This window comes from Semicossyphus pulcher, unplaced genomic scaffold (genome assembly GCF_022749685.1).
Source record: "Semicossyphus pulcher isolate SPU_LCO1_2020_fin unplaced genomic scaffold, fSemPul1.0.p SCAF_23, whole genome shotgun sequence".
Taxonomy (NCBI): Eukaryota; Metazoa; Chordata; class Actinopteri; order Labriformes; family Labridae; genus Semicossyphus; species Semicossyphus pulcher.
Window position 1 is genome coordinate 12,669,596 of NW_027211697.1, and position 24,903 is coordinate 12,694,498.

The 24,903-nt window shown below is 46.0% G+C and overlaps 1 protein-coding gene across 3 annotated transcripts in view; it reads left to right on the forward strand.

Annotated features, from left to right (window-relative positions):
• Nucleotides 1-253: 253 nt before the first annotated feature.
• Nucleotides 254-24,903, forward strand: part of tnrc6c1 (trinucleotide repeat containing adaptor 6C1) — a 49,030-nt gene continuing 24,380 nt past the window's right edge. Inside the window, exons 1-4 of one of the 3 annotated variants that reach the window (XM_069674843.1) lie at nucleotides 254-482; nucleotides 7,102-7,204; nucleotides 8,607-8,628; nucleotides 22,586-22,939. In XM_069674843.1, the coding sequence (XP_069530944.1) occupies nucleotides 7,142-7,204; nucleotides 8,607-8,628; nucleotides 22,586-22,939 (439 nt within the window). In that variant the 5' untranslated portion in view covers nucleotides 254-482; nucleotides 7,102-7,141. Of the gene's footprint in view, nucleotides 483-1,814; nucleotides 1,899-7,101; nucleotides 7,205-8,606; nucleotides 8,629-22,585; nucleotides 22,940-24,903 lie in introns of those variants that run through there. The other 2 variants (XM_069674844.1, XM_069674845.1) reach the window with 2 other exon arrangements.

Sequence of the window (24,903 nt, forward strand, 5' to 3'; positions counted from 1 at the left end):
AGTGCCCTCTGTTGGTCTAAAGATATAGCACCGGATCCATGTTGCACAAACTGCAGGCTGAAATACTCTTCATATTCATCCCCACAGGAGAACTCGCTTTTCACACGTAGTTTGTTGACTTGTGAACGTGCTCACTTTCTTCTTTTGCTTTGCATCGTAAGGACGGGGCAGGCGCGAGGCCACGCAGCTGCACGCTCGAGCGCAGCAGCAGCAGCAGCAGCAGCAGCGAGTTTTAAGGGAGAGGGGAGTGATGGAGGGTGAGGGTGCTGCAGTTGTCATGGAAACGCCTGAAGAGGAGGAGGAAGGGCATTGGGAAGTGGGACCAGTTTGTTTTGTTATTGAAGGTCACGTGGCAAGGTGAAGCTCCTCCCCCCTCCCCCCGTTGCCACCGATTCAACCGTCTCGAGCTGCTGCTCCGGTCAGTTACTACAAAATGGCTGCAGAGGCTCCGCCGCCAACGAGAACCTCCTGAACGCTTCACGGTAGGCTTTATTAATCCCTTTGGGCGCTTAGCACGACAGATTTGCACCTTGTCGCTTCCCGCTGTCGGAAATATTGCGGTATTTTGAAGTAAAATATGGCAGCTGTAACGGGAATGTACATATTTTCAGCTCAGCCCACTTTGACATCAATGTTTTCCTCGCTGCGAGTGCTTTTTTATGGCACTAAGCGTCCCTATTTTTACTCTGTGCGTTGGCTGCTAACGTTAGCACGGATTTTATGGGTTCTATTTGTGCTAACTTGGAGTAGTTAGCCTAACAAGCCTTACAGTGGCTTCACAGCTCTTATAATTCAAGGGCACCCTGTGTTGTTGCTAGTTGTCGTATTTCTAGTAGCCTAGCAGGCATTGGTTTGCAGTTGCATCGGTGTGTAGGAGAGTTGACATGGATATTTCTGCAGCTCAGTCCCACCAAACATGCTCCGAGCTGCAGACAGAGCTGCCTGGCTCCAACATGCATCACCTGATTGCTAAACGCATTAGCGAGCACAGTTTAATTACTGTTTTCCTGTCCAATCACACAGTTGTTTCCACTGCTTCATTTATTAAGTCTATTTGTTGCCTGTGCATAATTATCCTTCAGCTACTTATCGAACAGCCTGTAGTTTGGTAACTTATGGCCTTAACTTTAAAAGGAATGTCTGCTCCTTTTATACAGCAAATTAGGGATGCACGATATTGGATTTTTTGCAGATATTTTCCAACCCCTTTTTTTATTTCAACACCGATATATTACATGTTTTTTCCCACTTTATTGCAGAGAACATCAAGTCTCCCCTGCCTACTCTTATTGTAGTGGCCCACTGGCAGATGTGGAAATAACATAGTACAGTGCTTTTTAAAATGTACACATTCACTGGGCAATATAAGAAAACTACTTAAACTTAAGTTGTGTACAAAATGCATGTTCTTTCGTATTCAACAAGCTTTGTTTGGGAATTTCTTGTTGTTTTATCGGTGGAAAATATCATCAGAAAAATGACATCATTCACCAATAACGTGCCGTTAAAATCGTGCATCCCTTTTAAGACTATTCGTTGCCTGTGTATAATTTTCCTTCACCTACTTATTGAATAGCCTGAACTTATGGCCTTCACTTTAAAAGACATGTTTGCTCCTTTTTATACAGCAAATACAGATGCTAGAGGAGAGACCTGACGTACTCCTGGGAAATTTAAGCAGGACATCTTCATATTACTAGGCTACATTTGTTAAATGTCAAGCTTGTACACCTGGTTTGAGCAGGAGAGAGTTATGTAAACCTTGAGATAAGAGAGCAATGATTGCTTCCTGTATTTCCCTCACCATGGAGACAGCCATCGTTGCTCTCGGCTCCTGCTGCAGCTTGATACCCTGCAGTGACACACACTTGAAGGAGCAGGCAGTGTGTACAGACTGGGTAAGCATGTAGAGGGCAGGCTGACGTCAGCTTTGAGGCCCGCTGGTTTTACTAATGTGTAAATAGAGTCCCTAATTTGGGCCTGGGACTGGCAAGGGATGAAGAGATGGTGGCGGTGAAGGGAAGGGAAGAGGGGGGTCTTTTCTGTCCCTGCCGGGTCAGGGGCCCCAGTCAGCACCCAAGCCTCTGAAAGAGGCAGTGTGTGTTCACAGAGAGGCGCCAAAGGGGGCTTGATAACAAAAACAGGCCACTAAATACAGTGATTACTATAAGGCTTAGGTCATAGCCTCACGTTCAGTTTAAAACTCTTGGTGGCTCTCTGCTCAGCGCTGCACATGAGGGCCGGGGGGGGGCATTCTGCCAGATAGTGGCATTTGGTTTGGTGTCAGCGATCGGATGCTCAGCCGGAGTTCTCTGTTAAAATGATGAGCTTGTGTTCTGTAAACGGCGGTTTATTGCTGTCAAAGAAATACGTTTAGAAGCTGATTTATTCTTCTTGTTGCATTCATCGTGTGCTGGTCTTTGAGTGCTGGATACATTCAACAGATGAGCAGTGCAGATAACATTTTCAGTATTAAACAAATTCTAATTCTCTGTAACGAGCTGTCAGACCTCCACCATATTAAAGATGAATGCTACTTTAATCTATTTATCTTCCGCAGAAATAAAAATCACAGACGCACTATTTTAAATGTTGCTCAGTTAAGTGAAGTCAAGTTCAGGCCAGAACGTCACAAAGACGCTTAATTTCTTTGGATTTATGAAGACAAATGTGGAAACTGTGAGAGAGCTGCAGGACTGGAGTTTAATAAGACATTTCTCAGGGATGTTCTTTGATCTATTGCCCCAATAAATAGCCAACCTGGCTCGTGAAAAGTGTTCCCTACTTTTGGAGCAGAAAACTGACATTGGGACCGGAGGCAGTGCTTTCTGGAGCGTGTCCATGCAAGTTATTTTAGGGCCAGTTCAGAGTGCCAGGAGTGCAGCAGCATAAGTTTCTCTTTTCCTTGTCGTCAGGCCGGGTCAGAAAGCATTAACATGACCACACTGAGAATAGCCTCAAGTACTTTAGAGAGTGCAATCCTCTTTGCAGAGCACAAGGACTTTGTTAGTGCTTACCCAGCAGTTTTTAAACCCTCACACAATCGGAAAGGTAGCACTGACCAACTCGGTTCTTTTGTTTTTGCATTTGGAAACCTGCTGAACAATGTGGCATCTCCGATTTTTTTCTGTGTTGGCCTAAAGTGCGTCTGCGCAGGAGAGCAGAGGGGGGCTGCACACTCGGCCGTAGCTGTGGCGGCTGCTGCTGTGGTTGCTAGCGAGCGCTCTCCCAAGGGCTCGCCGTGCTCTTGTTTGGCTTGCAGCGATGGCATTCCTGGCTCTGTGCCCAGCGACTGCCGTCTAGCACCCCTTCCCCCATCTCTCGCACACACACACACACACAAGCCAGCCCCATCCATCGTAGCCCCCTCATCTTCACTGCTTCAATGTGGGGCAGCTCAGCATTTACATATCCACAGTTCACCTTGCACACTTTGACTCTCCTTCCTCTCATCGCCTCTCGATTTTCTACACATTTTACACCTGCTTTTATTAGCAGGTCCTTGGTCTCTTTCCAGTCCGGCTGTGTATTTTCTTTTATCCTTTTTTCTTCCTTTGTCGGCCGAGTGAGTGTCTGGTTTAAAGAGGGACACCGAGCTCTAATCCTGTTGTTCTGACAGGAGGGTGTAATTCCACAACAGAGCTGAGCTTATTGACCTACGTCCTTCATATCGACACAAGATGTGCTTCCCTGCTACACACGGCTGCTCGTGGTGGAGCGCCACGACTATGAATAAACAAACCTCAAATTAAAAATAGCAGTTTTGTAGCCTTGTTTTTTATCTTTGTGGTCGGCCTCTTGGAATTGGTTTTATTTTGAAGTATGTTTTTCTTTAAGGATTACAAGATGAGAATGATGTCTTATGCCTTTTCAAATAGAGCGATTATATTTGGTGCCACACCATCCAAACGGGTAAGGGGCACCATCACTCCTCCTCTCTCCATCAGTCAGCACTTTTGAGTCCAAGGGAAGCACATCTGTCCGAGCCAGGCAGATGTTTGGAAATGAACCGGCAGCCCTCATTGAGAGAGACTCTTTCTGTCCTGCTCGGGGACCGAATGTTTCTTAAACTGAAATCATTTTGACACTTTGCTCGCCCGCTCGCTCCCGTCATCCGCGTTGGAGGCCGACAGCAGCTCACATTAACTGGAGCATCTCTCTTATCCTCTGATCCTACATGACACAAGCCCCACTGATGCCTTTTGAAAGAGCAGCACCAGCTATATTTAGCATGGCAGCTGCACCGGCAGGTTTCCTTTCCAGCCTCTTGGAGGTGAAAATAAGTTAATGATGTGGATTCCGTAGCCATGAATATGGAGGCTGTGTGTTCTTGTGTTGAAGTGATTTCCTGCAGCCTAATCTCAGGCACGTAATCTGGACTAAGATCCGGTTGTAAAGACGCTCTGTTTATCGATGCAGCTCCCTCTCAACCACCAGGCCTGTCGGGCTGCAGGAATGGGGGGTTTCAGTCTTCAGCTCCTGCAAACATCGAAGGCTTTTAGGTCCAGTGTGCAAGTGTGCATACTTAATGAATGGGGATGCATAAGTCAGGTTTTTGGGTTGATTTAAGTTGCACTTTTATTGTCTTGTAAAGGCAGCCTCTCTGCTAACAGTGTAGCAAGCGCATGACAGTGCCCTGATTTAAAACCTAACTTACTAACTGAGGTATTTTTGTAATCATTTCTCTGCATGTGTAAGCAGTGAGGATAGAGAAGGCAGATATTGTGGCGTCTGATCTTTACAGTGAATGGGAGTCTTCCCCCCTGGTGACCCGTTAACACCTGTCTGCTAGCCGCTCAGTCTGAGAGCAGAGGTGGCCGTGGCCTCTGGGAGACGGGGGCAGCAGCTGCTGTCATCAAGTTCACAAAGCATCGCTGCACACTGTGAGATCAGACTGTAGAAAATCGTCTGCAGAGTCCACGGTGCAGGGGTGCTTGTGGTGCAGGCTGGCATCTTGTTTTTGGGGATGCACGATCATAATGCACCGCACTGATTCATGTTGACGACTTAAATATGGAACCTCTTCTCAGGTAGCCTATAAGACACAGTAGTGTATCTCACTGTGAAACTCAGATGGCAGTTTGTTTCAGCTGCTCAAAAGAATCAACTTTTCAGCGTTATCAGGATGTGATGATTAGCATTTAAACATTGCAAAAGACTGGGGCTTTTATCATCTTAATCAGGACCAGTAATGTCTTGTTGGTATCTCTCAGCCAACACAGCTAAAAAGTTGACCTGTGCTGCAGACAGGACTGACTTCTTGTTAACAACTTTAGAGGAAATAAGATATTTAAGACCCAACCAGGGTTGACGTTATCGTCTGTATCATGTGAAGTTGTCTGGCAGATAAAGATATCAAAGGCCAAAATGTCTGGAGGGGAAGTATGCGAAAGAAATAAACAGTGAGAAAATTAAAAATGGCGTATAGAGTAGGCTGTTGCCAAGAGAACTTAAATATAAACGTATGCAGCCTTTGCCTCCATTGTTAAAACATCGAGAGATGGACAGGCGGAGACGGACAACGCCGCAGTACGACCCATCTTTTGCATCTCGGTACTCGGCGAGATGCAGTGCCGATGATGACAGCGCTGTGTGGCTAAGGCGAGTAAAACTTCCACACAGCCTCTGAAACTATCATCGGGGATTTCGGGGAAATCAACTCCGACTGGGCAAAGCTGGCAAAGATTGTACTTCCCGTGTTGAGTTTGGACTGACGAGGCAATTTTTTTGTTCTTATTTTAGACCTATGTTGGCTTCTTCATGTAGCTTATTGTTAAGTTATTTTGTTCAACGTAAATGTAATGCTAAGACACACATTGAATATGATGTCTAACAATTAATTCATGTCAAAATGATGAATTAATTATGCATATTTGGCTGTTCAGAGCAAATGTCCACTAATTTTTCTATACGGCCGGAATATTAACAGCCTAGCGTAAACTCTGTTCCCGGCATATGTCCAGTAAAGTCCAAACAAAGCTTCTTCTTCTCGTCACTGAATTGAGATGATCAGTTTGAAGGTGTTTAGGTGGCAGCTTGTTGATTTCATTCAGCATCGAGTTCAAAAAGAACCCTCTGTGAACCCTCGCTCTCATGACGTGCTCCAAGCCCTCCAAGACTCAACTGATTAATTATTCACTCTCACTCGCGCCTGAGTTTTTGATGCTTGTCAAAGCTCCGTTTCTTCTTGTTTTCCGATGCTATTATTGAACCTCCACCGCCGAACTGATTTGAGCGCAGTGCTTTAGGGCGATGTCTGTCTCCACCTGACTGCTTACCAGGGCCTCGGGGAGAGCTTGTTGCCAGGCAATGGCACACACTGCTGTCGCCTGCAGCAGCACAGACATGGCATGGGAAAAGATGGTTTATGTGCAATTTCACACTTAAGGTTCAAGACACTTTATTCCAATTTCTGTATGTTTCCAGGCTACTTCCTCTTCCCTCGGTGCTTAAAAGCACCAGTCTGGCTTTAATGGTTTTGTTTTTCTGCGTGGACGATTGGGAAAGATGCAGAGTAGCGCTCAGCTGGATGCACTTGCACGTGAAACAATGGGGCATTGTCAGGTGGTTTTCAGCCAGAGTGTGTCTGCTGTGAATATTTTCCTCTCCAGACTGGTTAGAAAAGGTGCATAAAGTCATCTACAACCCAGAGCACTGGTTTCACTGGTTTTTCTGTGGTCCTCCTTCAAATTAGTTGCGTCGGGGTCTGTTTCCCTGGCTCGGTGAGTCGACTAAAGAGCGGGGGCCTCGTCACTAAATGACAGCAGCAAGGCCTCCTTAATAGCTTCCAGAGCCGACCCCAAAGACCACCAACCAAAAACACACTCGTGCACGGTTCACTCTGAAGCTGCACATGTCCCGATGATCTGTGATGTTTCGAAGTGCAAAAAAACCTGTCTGGTGGTTGTATTACTACTGCACATGTGCTGTTGTGTGTTACCACAGCCGCCATAGACTGATTTCACCTTGGACAGAAACAATTGAACACTACAGCCTCGTGAATGAAAAGAAATCACTTTTCTTTTGTATGGTTACCTGTTCAGGCACTTCAGCTTTCTCCTCATGGTTATATCTTTTCTGTCTCTTTTCTTTTTCTTTAAGCTGTAAGAAGAAGCAAAAAACACGAGAAGAGAACCATTTGATGGAAGATAAGAAAAAGAAAAAGCAAGACGAGAAGAAAAAGAAAGAAGCTGCTCAGAAAAAGGTGAGCTTCTGACGCACGCATACACTCATGTTTTAGCTTTCAACGCCTCTGGCTACCATTAAACTTTACCATGGTAAGCTCCTGTAAGCCCCAGTTCAAATGCGCTTCACGTGTGACCAACAAACCCCAGCACTGAAGAGAAATGACTCCTCCACTTCCTTTTCCCTCAGCCAATCTTAAGCTGTTTCCCACTGGTCAAAAAACCTGCTAACACCTGGCTTTTTTGCTTAGTGGGAAAGTCACAATCGACTCTGCAGTAGACCTGGGTAATTATCTCCTCGGCTCCGATCGGCGTTGATGGGAACACCAAACCCGGGTCGACACGCTAATCTCCGCCGCAATGCTATGCTCCGTTGGTAACTTCTCCGACTCCTCGTCATCTCAGCTACAAATTCAACCCGTCTCCGTCCGAGCAGCGCTCGAACACCGATCCAAATTTGTCGCCGCCGAGTTTGATAAACGGACTGAATGAGTAATAGATACAATAAAGACCTAACCACCGTAACATCTTCACTGTTTTCTAACCCTGTCTCCGGCGCGTTTGTGATGTTGTGACGCAACAGAAAAAGAGACTGACAGGAGGATGCTTCACTGGCAATGGGAAAAGAGACAATCGGCATCTATCAGCAGGTCTCCCCGGGTCTAAAAAACCCACTAAATTTAGGTGGGAGCCTTAAACATTTACCATGGTAAGCTCCTGTGAGCCCCAGTTCAGACCTGGTTCATGTGTGACCAACTAACCCCAGCAGTGAAGAGAACTGACGCTGAGTGCTACTGTAACTCCATCTGTACTATTTATAAAGTTAGGTGCTCTGCTCAGGTGTTTTATCTGCATCACATCAATCACATGCATGATGAGCACATGCAGTATGTCATGTGCATCCTGAGGAAGCATGAACAAGAACTTTATGTAGTTAAACATCCCCCTCCCCCCTACCTCTACTCCTCATTCTCACTGTTCCCTTCAGTTTGTCAGCTGTTGTCAGTGTTAACAGGTTAACCTGCTGCTGTCACTAACACACACGTATCCTTGACCCTCCTTTCCACTGCTGGTGAGAGTATTCTTCATGCCTGCGAGGAGCATTTGTTTTATCTATTTTCACCTCCAGCTACAGCCCAGTGAACCCTCTCACCCCGACGTGCAGTAGGAATGAACATGAACCTCTTAGCATTTCAATAGATGAGCAAAACCAGCCTCTGAACATTTTGTTCTGACTGCCCTGGCTAGTTGCTCCAGCACTGTTGTGCAGCTGGCGAGACAGCCAATGCGACTCAGATGTTGATAGAGCCTTAACATGTAGACGCACAGTTTAAACTTATATGTGGGAAAATGTTTATTACTTTATAAGTTTGTCTAAATCTTCTGCCTGTTGCTGACGTGTACTTGTCTCCCCTTTTTCAGGCCACAGAACAGATAACCAAAGGTGAGTTATTATTGTCTTAAACTTCTTTATTCTGTGTTTTCTGACACCAGTTTTAAATTTAATTTCTTTATTTAGTCGGTTTCTCTTTTCCTGCAAAAGTAAATCTTCCTCTGCCTTTTGTGAGAGCTTTGTTTCTTAGTTCAGGCAAACGTATCTGCTGTGAACCTCGCTATGAGTTAGTGATTTGAGGTTCTTAAACATTAGGGAGACTTATGCCTCACAGATTCGTGTGTAACTCATGTGTACGATTGCTTGTTTGCCTCCGAGCCTCAATTTGCCCTCTGTTCACCGCTGTGCAATTTGGATAGGAGGCATCAGCTTTTACTGTAGCGCAATGTCTTTTTCGCGGACGATATAAGCAGCAGCCAGGTGGTCCAATTTACCTGAGCCACAATGGAGGCCATATTGCTCATACAAGACTAATAAGGAGGATGGGGATGGTGCAGCTGCTCCTGAGGCCTCCCCACGGGCTCCTCGGGCTTACCTGGGAGGGTAGAGGTGAGGAGAAATCTCAGAAGAGAAGAACACAAAACAAACGTTACAGAAAGGCGACTCCTGTCCGAAAGATTGTGCTTGACTTGCAAGTTTTCAACTCACTCGCTGTGCCTCTTGAAGCCGGAGCTCTTAATGACGAGCGGGGAGGCAGTGTCAGACGGACAGTCAGCTCAGGAGCAGATTTCCCCCGGCCGAGATGAGCAGGCAGATGGGAGAGGGACTTAATGTCTCACACGGGATGGGCAGGGGCGAAATCTGATTAGAACTTCTGCTCGACTTTGGCAGCGAGAGTATACACACCTAATTACAGCGCCAGTGTCTTTGTGTTTTACCGCCCAAAGCTGAGTACAAACAAATGTGTCTGTGCGAGTTTGGCGGCTAATTTTTGTTTGGATCAGAGAAGTAAGCTGACGTGTGTTCTCCTCTTACTGTTGTGAGCGCTCGTATCATCGAGGGTCAGCGCCTTGACCTCCCACTCTCTCCCTGAAGGATGAGTTAATGAGACTGTAATGTCACAGAGGTGCCCCCTCCTGCTCCTTGCTCCTCTTGTCTGAGTCACCCTCAGCGCCTCGCAGTTTGCTGCACTAATGAATGTGATCTGGGTTAGCTGTGTTAGTATTCTCTTTGTCTCTTATCTCCTGCCTTGTGTTGTTTGCCAGCATCCACAAATTGACCTATATACTGTGGAACTGTTTTCTCCCTAACTTCAGGCTGTGGTCACACAGTGTGCACGAGTGTTTTCTTTGCTGCTGCTCATAACAGCAGTGTGGCATGACCCAATTTAGCTGTGATCTTCAACCTCTTAAATGTCACATTTGACTCTGTAGCAGAGCAAACTTACTTGGATGTCAACTCCTGTTTTTCTGTTCAACTTTTCAATCGGTACTTCTTTTTTAATGCTCGGATTTATTTGATTTAAAGGGCCAGTTCACCGATTTTCAACCTCATTCCTATCATGCTAATAAGGGGAGCTAACGCCGCTATGGTGGGAAAAAAATGCAACTTCGCTCTGTGCCTTTGGAGGACGCTATCCGCTTCTCCAATGGGCCCTGGAAAACCTCCGCCAGACTAAAACGCGTCATCTGGCGGAGGCCAGGGAGCTCGCTAAACTACACTTCCTCAATCGAGGACGCCCGCCTTCGATGTCATGTCTCGTTCAAAATCGTCAGGTGTGAAATGTAGACTGCAGACCCGAAGATGTTTTAGACGATCCACCGGTATATTCTCGTGGTATTTCAGATTCTGTTCCGCTCTGCAGAGAAACGGTAGTATTTCACTCCAGCGTCTCTCGATGGGCCGTTCCTTTCAGAGGGAGGGGCGCAGTGCATGCTGGGTGTTGTAGGAATATAGAATGGGCGAAACCATGAGCTGTTTGTACAACTTTCTCCACAGCTATGGCGCCAATTTAAAATATTATTGCTTCTATCGATTACAGCTTTGACTGACAGCGGCTTTTTGAACCGCTCCTTTAATTAAATAAATCTTGACTGTTTCATCGTAGCTACATTTCAGTCAGAGATGCAGATGAATGTCTTAAAATCTCATCACGTCAAGAAGATTTATAAATATTATTATGACGCTTGATATAAAGATTATTCTGTTTGTGTAGCGGCAGATTATTGGCTCATTCACCACAAAAAGATTAGAAAAACTCTTAATTGACAATTGACTAATCAAGACAGAGAAGCAGATTGTCCCTGATAATAATGCCGGGTACTTTGGGAACTAATTAGGAGAGCATGGCTAGCGCGGAGGCTGATAAAACACAGGAGATCTCCAGGAAGACCCCGAGCACCATAGTAACACTACACCACCTCCTGTCTGGTCTAGCAGAGAGGCCCACCCAGGGACCAGCAGGAGGGAAAAGGAAGGCTGTGAGGGAAGAGATGCAGTGAATTGTTTTGGTAACATTTGTGCAAAGTGCAGGGAGGCTGCTGCTAGAAAAGGTGCCTTTGGTTGTTCGAGAGGTTCAGAAAGAAACAGCATGAAAGCCGAGAGCAGAAGAAACAGACGGAGCCATGTGAAACTGTGAGAATGCACGGCAGTTTCCTGTTTGCCGGCACAGCTGAGGGGGCCCTTTGCAGGATAGTTCTCCTGGCTCGCTTCTCAGACACACACACACACACACACACACACTCACTCTAACAGTCCCCTTATGTGACATGCAAACACCAGCAGCATATGTACATTGTGTGCTTTGGCAAACGCACACATGGTTTTACTCATAGCTTTACGCTGCTACTCAAAAGTACTACACAGACCTCTCTGCCCCTCTCACAATGCTTTAAACGAGCAGATGTAGCACGTTCACAAGCGAGATAAGGGTGCGTTCTCACCAAACGTGTTATTCGGTTTAAACAATCACTGCTCTGCAAAACGATAACGAGGCTGAGCTTCCAAGCTAAGGCTGGTGCGTTTTGCTTTGTGGTTAGGAAGCAATATCAACCACAGGATTGCATGGATTTAGACTTGTGTTTTAGCTTGAATTTAAAAGCTAAACTAGCATTAATTCAATCTGATGATCGTCTACACTTCAGGACAAGAACTGAGTTATTATGTGTATCTTGATGCTATCATTTGGCAACCGTCTGGACACTCATCAGAGTGACCCTGCCCCATCTAACAGATCAGTTTTATGCCTCTGCCTCGGGGTCAGGCATTTGTTTTTATGTCCCCTTTTTGTGAACCCAATATTTTATAAGGGAATATCTTCAGTTTTGGCACAAATGTCGACTTTAACAGTAAGATTTTGGTGGTGAAAGGTCAAAGGTCACTGTTACCTCACATCCATCCCGTTCTCGTTAATATATCTCGGGAAATCTTTGAGGGAATTCTGTGCATTAACATGCATTTAGAAACAAGGATGAACTGATTGGATTTTTGGTGGTCAAAGGTCAAAGGTCACTGTCATTTTTGGCCACTACTTAAGAATTCATACACGTATTATGACACAAGTTCATGCATTTGTCTCACAGATTAAAATGATAGATGGATTACCCAAAAAGGTCAAAGGTCAGATTCACTCTGTGGCATCATGAGTTTCTGAAACTTTTCTCGCCATCAATCCCACCTGATTGTTGTGATCTCAGGAACACCTGCAGGGAATATCTTCAAATGTGCACATGGACTTAAAGTAATAATGTAGGAGGTTTTCATGTAAATAAATGTCTGTCGCCGAGGTAACACGATGGTGATTGAGCCTATGGTCCACTGATGAAAGCCTTTGCATTTGCAGTGTCATAGACTCGGTGTCTCGTGGAACAAATCACAAGCTGTGCCCAGTTAGTGACACGTTTTCCATCAGCCAGCAGTGGTTGGTCTGCCAGAGAGGGTAGGCGGAGCTAAGCGGCTGCTTTTCCGCTCTCTGCAAGTGTTGTGAGTAAACAGTAATCTACTATGGCTGAACAAACAAAGAAAAGATGGATGACTACAGATACAACTTCAACAATAAGTGAAAATCCAAAGAAGAAGAAACAAACTCGACGCTCAGATGAAGCAAACAGTCTGAAAAGGAAAGCGACCGTCAGCCAGGAAAATCAAGAGTACAACCGGAGCCGACCGTGGAGGGAATATTATTATATCTGGTTTATCCCGTTAATGCCTTTTGTGTGACCTTGTTTAATGTAGGTCTACTTTTTGTTTTGTTTTAAGGCTAACGTTTTCTTTTTAAACACCGTACGTGTCAGTTGTCACTTCACAAACTGGAACCATGTGTTGCCGTGTAGAGCCGCTGACCAGCAATCCTCAAGGAAGTACCAGAGAGGAGTGTGCACGAGTAAAGCACGAGGGCCAGACTGTAGCTTTTGTAGACCACAACAGAGGCCGTCAACCATCAACAGGCTTGACTAGTGTTAATTTCAAAGGGTTAATGAGCTTCCTGTTCGTGCTGTGCATATTTACCCCCTCACAGATAAGGCACAACATACGTACACATCAAGGCGCACATTTACATGGTGCAATAAATGATAACATTATTACATAGTAGTGTCGCGGCAGTAATTTCATAACACATTAATTTACCGTTTCACGTTCGCTTAATTACGCCCAGCGCTTTGTGTTGGAGAGTTATAAATTGCGGTGTGATCAGGGGGGAATTTATACCAGTGTGCTTCTTGTCATCGTCCCCGCCTCTTCTACATGTCGTATCCCAGAGAGCACCGCTCAGACGCGCGCAGCGGAGATGATGATAAACCACATTTTAAAGAGCCGCAGAGCCAGCGGCTGGATCCTGCTTTTGTGGAGCGTGAGACCATAAATTGTGCATACAAGCTTTGTGTTATACGTTCAGTGTCATGTTAATCATCTGAATAATAATTAACACGACTTCTGGGTTGGACTGTCTTTGAAATCATTTTAAGGGCGACACAGATATGAAAGACTGTTCTCTGTATGTGGAGGTTAGCGCAGTCACAGATGTGTGTTTCTGTTATGTTGAGTGGTTTTGAATTAAAGGGTGTTCTGGAGCTGGCTGTAAAAGGAGCTGTGTGAGGATGAATTTGGCTACGACAAAGCGGTTGCACACGGCAAATCTGGTCATACTAAAAGTGTCTTTAGCCGCTTTCCCACAGGCCAAAACACCCGCTAACACAAGGCTTTTTCACTTAATGGGAAAGGCTACAATCGGCATTCAGACCCGGGTCAAATGACTCTGCAGTAGACCCGGGTAACTATCACCTTGGCTCCGATCGGCAACACAAAAACCGTGTCGACACGCTAATCTCCGCCCCCTTTCCGGCGCGATGCTATGCTCCGCCGGTAACTTCTGTGACTCCTTGTCATCGTTCCAAATTTGTCGGCGCCAAGTTTGATAAACAGACAGAATGAGTAATACAATACTCGAGACCTAACCACCGTAACATCTTCACTGTTTACTAACCCTGTTTCCAGCACGTTTGTGACGTCAGACGGTGACGCAGCAGAAAAGAGAGTGAAAGGAGTATACTTCACTGGCAATGGGAAAAGAGACAATCGGCATTTATTAGCGGGTCTTCCCAGGTCTGAAAAACCAGCATCAACGTGCAAAAATAAGTTGGGGAAAGGGGTATTAAAGTGCACTTTCATCCCTTTTTAAAGAAACTTTTGCGTTGATTTTGTGCTGCTGGACACAGAGGTATGTCCTGAACATCCGTGTATAGTCCTCTTGTTCTGCTTCCTTTCTAACAGTATAAAATGTGTCTGACTGTGAAGCTTTGTTTGGGGGAGGGATGTAAACCGCGGCTCTTTTGAACTGCACGCTGTAAATCGCTTTGTATGAATCGAACCTGGTGACAGACATCAAAGATAACTATACGTTTTTGCTTTTGTAGGTCATATAGAGGCGGCAGTATTCAATTTAGTCTGGTTAGTAACCATATAAAAACAGTTGTGGGTGTCGGACGTTTACCCTAACGGTGCAGCGTCTCTATAAAGCTTATACTGCAGCCTCAGTGAATTGTGTCGGCCCAGCAGGCGCTGCCCGGCCCAGGTCAGGAGGACAGGACGTTCCTCTCTCTTTCACACATCACTTCCTCTAAATCATAACAGACAGTGGAATCTGGTCCGCCTGCAGCTGTTGGCACAAAAAGACCAGGGACGGGAGGAGCGATGAGTCCAGGAGAGCCGTCTCCCGCTCTCCTTCTCCGTCCTCCATGTGTCTTCTGAGAGCGGCGTGCACGCAGGAAACCCTCCTCTAATCTTCATCCAGCTCTGAAATGTTGATGGCTTGAAACACATTGCTGGTGAGAGTAACAGTATATTACACCTCTCAGGTGCGTGATTATGTCTCACCATTCAGATATCTAGTTTCAGATTAATAAATGTTCTGACCTATATAGCCCCGTGTTCTTCACACTGTGCTGTCAGACATTAAGTGCTTTGAAATTGCATTTTTGTCTGTGTTGAATGTGATGCAGCGAGGGAGGGTTTCCCCTCTTAACTACAGTGTCATATTTATTCACTTCTAATTAAGCCCTTTAATCTCCTCTCTTGTGAGACTCACGGCTCACATTTTAAAGCCCACAGGAGGAAAGAGACGGAGAACCCTAAAGACGCGCCGCGCTTCCTCGCTCAGGATTCGTTGATACTTTTTCCGCTTCTTCCTCTTTAACAGACGTCTGATTAGAATCTGGTCATTTCCACGTTTCCTTTTTTGCTTCGATTCGAGGAGAACTGTTAAACACACTTGGATGAAGGATATAGGATTTAATGAAGTGCATTAACTGAATCTGGACCTGTCTGACTTTTTTTAAAGCTGTTGCATTAGTGGGGGGATTCAAAGTATACTATCCAGCAGGGCTGCGCGATATATCGTTTAACAATTGCTCATCAATTGTGATGTGCGCATGTGCAATAGTCAAATTGCAGGAAATGCCACAGTGAAGCAAATTAAGTGAAACACTTCAAGCTGTCGCTGTATTGTTGCTCGTGCAAAAGAAGACTCATAACTAATCTGCAGGAAAAGTCTGATTGATATCAGAGTCAGAATCTGGGTTTATTGCCAAGTAGGTTCACACATACAAGGAATCTGTTTTGGTCTTTTAGTGCAGAACAATTATAACAGAACTAGAATAAAAATAAGCAAAAGACTTAAATAGAACAAGATAAGTGAGTGAAGTGACCGCTGTGCATGAGTCTGTGTGTCACCTGCCTGTTAACTGTAAACAAGCACACGACGCTGCTGCCGTCACAGATCATGTCGGTGGGATGATCTTGGCAGACGCTTCATTACACGACGTGGCTTATAAGTGAGTGTATTCCCGTTAACAACGGCCCCTCGTTCCGATGCCTGTTAACGCTGTGGCTACATAAACAGACCGTTCACGCAGAGTGTTTACTTTTAATGGCTACACCTGCAGCTCACACGAGGCGTGTGGTTGTGTGTGCCGACAGGAAGCAGGAGACGTGAGCATCGGTTTTAAAAGGTTACCGTCACCGGGCTGATCACGCTGATTAAACATCCAGGTAAACACTGTTAGAAATAGTAGATGGCGTACCTCATAAGTACTGCAGCCCACAAGTCTGTTTTTATTTCTTTAATAAAGAAACGTGTCGCTCCACCTGAGCTCTCTCTCCTTTTCGTGCGCGTGTCAGAAGTGTGGTAAACGTAGGAGGAGGTTTTTGTTTTGTTAGAAAGAAAAGACTTAAAAGTCCCAAATAATGAAAGGCATGTTTGTTAAAGGTTTATATGGACATGGAAACACTCTGCATTTATCTGGTTTCATTTCCTGCATTTTTAAAAATCGTAGTAAATATCACAGAACAAAATGTTGTATATATATCATGCAGCCCTCCTATCCAGTATCCGTTTTTTACCAAATAAATTATGTAGGTAGTATCTGTTGCTGAAGGGGCTGCGTACCTCAGTTTGTACATGTTGCATTGCTCAAAATACAGCTATCATACAGAAGTGTATCGACCTTTGCATTCAGTTGAGGTTGAACTATATAGACGGCAAAACTAGTTGAGTTTGTCGGCTGCGTGCATTATTTATGGCAGGTTTTTATGACTGTATTATTGGTCTGTGTGTCTGTTTGTCAATCCAACGTTGATGGAACCTAAATGATTGAAGGGAGATGAACAGACCTAAAAACTTTTTGCATACAGAGGATAACTGTTGGGACATTGTTTTAAAAGATAATAAATCACAAAGTATTTTTGCGATGCTCAGCATGCCTGTTATCGTTTCCTGACGATTTGAAGTATTGTCATATCATGTTGTCGGGCCTCTGGAAATCCCCACCCCCACTGTTTATCTTTGACTGTGCTGACATCACATCCATGTGTCAATAAAATGATATTGTTTTATAGATTAGCAGAAGCTGAAGCCAGCAAAGCAGCCTGTTAGAGCAGAGGCATGCATTCTGCAGAACAACAACGCTGTTTAAAGGAACACGAGGTTCTCTAGGTAGTTTGTACGACATTCATGTCGCCCTTAACGTGGCGATTAAAGGCTCAGCTATGGAAAGCTTGTAATCGCTCACAAACAGAACTTTTGCATGCAAAACAGAAGAACAAGGCGATCCACTGAGATGAATAGAAAGCAGAGTCAGCAGGTTGCTATTATTAAACCTCTAGGTAGAAGTGCACCAGTACAAAAGGTATTGGAAGCGCTATCACAACAACTTTACAGAGTCCGACATTTGAAGATGCTGTTAAAACGCTTTCTGCATCATTTTCCAAGCTAAAGGTTTATGCAGCTTGATTGAAAATGTTGTGGATTTCATTTTGAGCTGCACCTTTTGTTCATAAAAAATCTGTCACATTGTTAACTAACTAGGAGGTAGCTTTCTTGCTCTGCTGGAATCTAAGAATAAAGTACAATCAGGCGCGAGTATTATGAGGAAATTCATGTTTTTAACTCGTCCTGAACTGAGCGTTTAAACAGTACCTGCATGGTCCAGTTTACCTGTGAGAACATGCCATCTCTTGTAGGTACGAAGTGTCTATCAGTGGACTTCCACTTATAAAACTCGCCCACAGAAGGATCTTTTATCTTCAAGGTCATGCGGCCTGTTTTTCTGCTCTCACTCGGAAACTAGCATCACTGCCCTGCACCCCCTCCTTCTCCTCCACCTACCTTAAACTCGTATCTTCCCAGACAACCCCCCCCCACCCCAACCTTAGGGTCTTAAACAGTCAGGCAGGCGAGCTATCATCTCTTCTCTTGGAAAATTAAAACCCCTTTAAAGTGGAAAATGGGATGTCTTCCTCTTAGTGGAGCGCACACATCCCCAAGGCCTCGGTTTGATGTGCATCTTTGATGAACTGGGAAATCTCCGGTGCTCTCGCACAGCTGAGGACTCTGTTTTTGCAAATAGGCTGTCAGAGCAAGTGGCTCTGATCTTTTTTTACTCCATTTCACTTTTTACTTTAAAGCACTGCCTCGTTGTATTTAAGAAACCACACCTTGTTGCTGCCGGAGATGTGTTTGTTTTTGCCTCCTGATCTCCTTCCTAAGCCAGATTCAATCTCAGATTTTCATCAACAATTGGTGTTAATGCAGCCGTCACTTTGATGTTGCTAAGCGTGCAGGACATGTGTAATCTTGTGAAAAGTAGTGGCGTAGCGTACTATAGTCAAACGCTGCTCTAATTGTAAGTGGATTTGGATTTGAGCTGGTTTCAGGCAGCGAGACTTGAGCTCGCAGTGGAGCGCACGAGGGGGAGGAGACTGTCTTACACACACACACACACACCATTCTCTTTATCACTTACCCTCTCTGCTCTACCTCCTTCCCTTCCTCCTGTACGTCAGCTCTCCCTCCCTCTGCCTCCTCGTCTCTCCCCTCTCATTGGCGGACGGAGCAGCCAGCTTCCCCCTTCCCCCCGCTTCCATAAGAATCTACGTCACACATCAGAGAGTCCCAACTGTAACGATCGCCTCCATAACTATCATTATGCGTTGTAGCAGAACCACAAAGTCCTCTGTTTTTAAGAGGAAATCACCTTTTAAAGTCAGCGGGGAGAATTGGCCGGGAATTATTGTGTCCATCTGCCGCCCCTAATACAGTAATAATGACAAGGGGATAATAGTAGATCACAGCAAATGAAGGAGAAAGGGAGAGGAGATCACAGGAAGGTGGGGAGGGATGAAGCACAGGACCGGAGAGGAAATGGAGCAGATGTAGAGAAATCCGATGAGAGGCGAACTCAAGCTCTCGGGCTTCCTCCCTGAGCTCCGAGGCTGCAGGGAGAGGGAGACACACAGGCAGAAGCAGATGAAACTGGATCTCTGCAGGCGGTGGTCGTAGCCCCATAGAGGGGCTGCGGTCCTGGGGACAGAAATAACATAGGAACCCCCCACACACACATGCACGGCAGACATAAACATACACAGAAAGTGAGGAAGAGAAGCAGTCGGTTGTTGTATGTTAGCGAACATGTCTGTCAGCGGGCCGTGTGAGCGTATTTTCCCCGACACCATCCCGTCCTCTCCCCTCCGTGTGGGCCTCAGCATTACATAACTCTTTGTTTTTGTGTGTGTCGGGCTGGCCGCATGTGTGCGAGTTATTCACTGCTTCACTGCACACACTCGGGATGGCAGCCAATGGTGAAGCTGCGCTCTTTATAACTCATTTAGGCCACACAAAGATTTTCTTTTTCTTTTGCTTGATGCCTTTTACAAGCTTTTTTCTCCTCCCGTGTATTTTATTACAAATCTCAAACTGGCTGAGTGCACTTTATGTCTGATCAGCTGATGTTTGGGTTTGTGCTCGTACAGTGTGTGTACGCTTTACACACAATTTATGCCTCCTGTTTACATTCTCGTTTACCAGCTTATTCTATTATGTAATGAAATGTACTGAGGCGATTACCCAGTGTGCTCTGTGTCCCATAATGCATCGCACCCAGCAGCAGCGGCTCTGTGACCCGCGCTGGTCATCCTGTTCGACTTAACGGTGACCTCTAACCTTTCACTTCCACATTCAGCTGCAGCATATTAGCCTGCTGAAGACGTTTACTGCTTCGTCTTTGGCTTTTATCTTGGCATCGTTAAAAAGGAAATGCAGCGCGGTGTCTCGTTCACCGTGCACAAACTGAATATGGACGGCATTGTCTTTCAACGGGCTATAATTCATTATTTTTAATGTACAAATTGCTGTGTGTGTGTTCTCCAGTTTTTCAACTGTAATCGCACAAACCAGTCTCCGTCTCGGTTATTCGTGGGGCATGAAGGTCCATGGTGGACTGTATTGAGCTGAGGGATGTGTTGATTGGAGCCCGAGCTTTGTCAAGCAGAGCAGTGACGGTTGCAGCGAGGTCGAGCGGAGGTTTTCCAGGTCGGTCGGTAGCTTGGTAGCTGCGACGTTAGCTGCGGAGCTCGTCTCCACTGCTGGACAGTTTGCCGATGTGTGAGCCAGGTTCCTAGCCGGAGCTGAGAACAGCGTTTTCTCGGTCTTCCTGGTTTTCCCTGCCATTGCGAAGCGTAGGGATGTACTTTGTGTCTTTTTATCTATTATGCAAATCAAGAAATAGGATACAATTCCACGCTCAACTGGAAGTCTCCAAATTGCTCAAATATGACTGTGAAAGAGCCGTTGCTTGTGTTGTAGAGTCTACCCAAATCTGCTCCCAGTTTTACGGAGCTTTCCAGTGGGGTTCAGCACATTGTTCGGTGTTTTTTGGCATGCAACTTTCCTGTTTGGGTTCAACCTAAAAGAGAGATGGAAGGATTTAACTGTGCCATGCAGCAAAAAAATACTCCAGATAAGTTAATTTTCATTTATCTACATCATAAGAAGTTTCTCATCGTCTCATGCCGACCCTCAACTCTCTCACGGTGTTATTTTCAGTTGCAGTTGTAGCAAAAAGCTTTTAAATCCTGCAGCTGACGGACGCTGTTGGTAACAAGCTGGTGAACATAGTGGAGAATTTTTTGCACGTTTTTAGACACCAAAAGCAAAGCTTTAAGAGAGGCAATATCGGACTGATAAATGCCCTGTGGCGCGTTGGTATAGCTCGGCGGTTGGATCGGCGGCCCATGTGCGGGGGCTGTAGTCTTCGATGCGTTCGGCTCCCACCCTCGGACCTTTGCTGCACGTCGTCCCCCATTCTCTCTTCCCCTGTTTTCGACTCTCTCCACTGTCCTCTCTGTAAATGAAGCCAATGAAGGAAAACTTGACTCTAAATGAATGAAAATGGTTCTCTGTCGCTGCTGTTCATATTTTTTACTGTAAAAGTGATGATCTGTCAGTGTTTGCAACTAATTTCTGCTGCCCCCGGTGGCCAGAAAAATCAGTTATTACAGATAAAAGAAAGACGAGCTCTTAAACTGGCTGAACTCTAGCCAACCACAAACAATGGGAAACGGCTGATCAGGCTCAATGTGTGTGTGTGAATGAGGTGACACTCGCTCTGTTGCGACAATATCTTAAGCTAGTGGGACATGAGCACTTGGCTTCAGCAGCTGTAAGAGCTTCGATAGAGCGCTGAGAGCCGATCATTTCAGGGGCCATAACCTGCCAAAAGCCATGACGAGTGGACGTTGATGGAGCTGAGCGCTCTTAACAGCACTGTCCTGAAGGAGACGATAGCCCACAATAATGCAGCAGGCAGATCTGAGTCCATTATCTGCTACTTGACCTCCTCATTACTTCTAATCTGTCATCAGGCGGACTGTGAGAGTCGTGTGGCCGCCCCTGAAGGCATGACGGTTTATAACAGTACCACCCTGAGATTATTACAGTCCTCTGGCTCTCCAGAGAGCAGCCGTGTGTTTAGACTGACCTCTGCCTAGAGTCCGGCTTCAGGCAGCCGGGAGGAACGCGATCGTTTATAGACATCTCTTTTCTGAATGTAACATTGTAGTCCTCATCCATGAGAGACTTTGTGGCTTTGAAAAGAAGCAGAGCAGGAGCTGTGCTTGCAGTGTTTCCCTCAGGATGACCGGGGACCTTTAACTGTCTCTCTGGCCCTGTCTGTGTCGTCTTCATTAGCACTGTGTTTTATTATGTTGCCCAAAAATCTCAACTCGCTTGTTTTTACCCGTGATTCGGTTTTCACAAGCGAAGGTGGGCAGCGTGTGGAGGAGGCCTGTTGTCTTGTTAATAAAGCAGTCTTTTGACACGATTCAAAACCAGCATGGTAGCCCACTGAACGACCCGGGCACCACTAACAAGCTTTGAAGAAAGCGGCATAAGTAGGACTACATTAACCAGGAGAGTTTGAACCCCAATCATTACATTGACAGGAGGCGGGAGACGTGCCACGAGATCTCTCTCTCTTTGTCTTTGGCTGACCGCCGGGGTCAGCCCTACACACGGCTCTGTATCTGACTGAGTGAGTGAGTGACGGTACTTTCACAGCCGTAGAGAGAGAGAGTTGCGACATCGCAATGGCAGATCATGGAGCATATTGGACCTCCACTGACGCGACTCTCTGTCTACACGGCTCTGGATACTTTGTGTGGGGAGTAGGCGGGGCTGCTCCTCCGCTGCTCGTCCTGCTGTCCTCACCTACGTCCGCAGCACGCACGCTTTCAAACACGTTGTAATCGGCCTCATAAGGACAGTCCTTGTAACACATTGCCCACGAAGGCGCACATTGACCTGATGCGGTCAGCCACATACGAGGTTTTGAGCTTGTCTTGTTCTTCAGAGGATGTGTGGAGGCCCCTTACGTGAGACGCGACAGACTGGGTTAGAAAGCAGGCACATTGTCTGGGAATTAATCGATCATGGCTCTCAGGGACAGATTAACAAATATTTAAAAAAATCTTAAATTGGTCTGCAGATTTATTTACTGTGACGGTGAACACACCTGGTTTGGCAGAAGTGAAGTCTAGATGTGGTAAGAACTGGAATGTTTGAGGGCAGAAAGGATCTGTTTTTGATTTGCTCTCAAGAATGTGAAATCGATGATCATTTTATTGCATTTCTTATTAAAACTATTCAATTGTTTTAGCCCTAGTTTGCTAATGCTCCTCTACCTCCCTCACCCCTGCATCTCTCTTGTCACCTTTCCCTCACCCCTTCCTGCCTCCACAGTGCCAGACTCTGCCAAGCTCGACCCCGCCCCTCCTCTTCCCCCCGTGAACCCCAGTGCCGCCCCGTCTGTACCCCCAAGCAGTGGCAATGGCAAGCGTGCCCCCTCCGGAGGTCAGCCGCAGACAGCACAGCAGCCCCAGACTCCGCTCCAGCAGCGCTACCCGCCCAGAGAGGTGCCCCCACGCTTCCGCCAGCAGGAGCACAAGCAGCTGTTGAAGAGGGGCCAGCCTCTTCCCCCGGGGACCCTGCCTCTCACCAACACGGGACATCCCACCACTACTGAACCGGCAGCAGCAGTAGCCATACACTCCTCTCCCTCCTGCTCCTCTTCCTCCACAGCCAGCCTGCCTACAGGTCAGCCCAGACACTCTGTAGGAGTCACTACCTCTTACAGTATGTTGCACAAACCTTCAGTGTTCTTTTTACACGCTGCAGTCTGGATCGCTGCAGGAGAGGTGAAGGTTGCTATGATTCACTTTTTAAACATCTGGGTAATCTGACCCTGTGGGGTTTAGTTGCATTTTCTCTTTACTCAATCATTGAGTGAATGCAGCAGCAAATTAGTCTTAAAAGTTGGACATCGTGCTGGCTCAGAATACGAGAGCCAGCCTGTTCTGTACAGTTCAAATATAGTTGAATAAAAAGTGCATTCTCCACATTCTGGAGTGAAAAGCTGCGTTTCTTTCTGCAATTATACTTTTAATGGAAGAAAATCTGCAGTTTCACTTAAGTTTAACCCAGAAATATACTAAAACTAACTCACTTCCGCTCTTTGAAGTTGTAATCTTGCAATGTTCTCTTTGGCGGCACCGATAGCGATAAACGGTAACTGCGGGAGCACACTTCCCAGATATCCAGACAGTGTTGCATGTGTGACGTCCACGGTTGGCTCCGGTTGTAACTCTTGATTTTCCTGGCTGACGGTCGCTTTCCTTTTCAGACTGTTTGCTTCATCTGAGCGTCGAGTTTGTTTCTGTTTCTTCTGGTTTTCACTTATTTTTGAAGTTGTTTTTGTTGTTTGTTCAGCCATAGTAGATTACTGTTTACTCACAACACTTGAGCCACTTTCCCACAGTTCAAAAACACGCTTACACCTGGCTTTTTTGCTTAGTGGTAAAGGTTACAATCGGCAGTCAGACACAGGTCAAATGACTCTGCAGTAGACCCGGGTAATCGTCGCCTCGGCTGTGATTGGCAGTGATGGGAAGACAAAACCCGTGTTGACACGCTAATCTCCGCCCCCTTTCCAACGCGATGCTGCCACCCGTCTCCAGCCGAGCAGCGCACGAACATCGTTCCAAATTTGTCGCCGCAGAGTTTGATAAATAGACTGAATGTGTAATAGATACAATAAAGACCGAACCACCATAACATCTTCACTGGCCTCCATGCTGGTTAGCAAAGAGTAAGTTCTTTGTGTGTACTATTGTTTATTTACCCACGCTTGAGATTCGTTTGTGACGTCAGATGATGACGCAGCAGAAAAGAGACCGACAGGAGTATACTCCACTGGAAATGGGAAAAGAGACAATTGGCCTTTATTAGCGGGTCTTCCCGGGTCTGAAAAACCCACGTCAACACGCTAATTTAGATGGGAAAGCAGCCGCTTAGCTCCGCCTACCCTCTCTGGCAGACCAATCACTGCTGGCTGATGGAAAACGCGTCACTAACTGGGCGCCGCTTGGGATTTTTCCCGCCACAGTCGCCGCAGACACCCAGTCTGTGATACTGCAAATGCAAAGGCTTTCATCAGTGGGCCACAGGCTTGTGTTACCTCATTCTGCGATCGATTCTAGATAGAAAATCACTTTAAAGATGAATGCACAGATAGAACAGACTGCAAAACAGGCTGCAGTTTATATTTCTGATATGCTGGAGAGAATCGAGCTTTCTGCCCTGAAACTGCACGTCAGACAACAACAAACCATCTGGCGGAAACTCGGCTGATTCTAAAATTAGTTGGGGGCAAAAATCTGACTTAATCCGTACAGTGTCTGCCCAGCTTTAGACAGCGACGCTAAAAGATGATGTCCATACTCTCATTAATACATACGGGGCTCAGAAAAGGTCTCCGTTATTTCTATGTTTGCATATTTATTTACGGCTCCTCCTGAAAGCTGTTTGACTAATTTGCGCTGCGCCCGAGAGAGGTGGTGCTTTGCATAAACTGGCATTTGCATTCGTGAATGACATTTGTTGTATCTTCTCTCGTGTTGTGTATTATAGTGTGATTGTAACAGTGCGGTTTACCTGTAGAGCAGTGTGAATGCATCGCAGGTGTTGCTGACTGTTGTTTATTTTCCCTCTGCCTCTGCCTG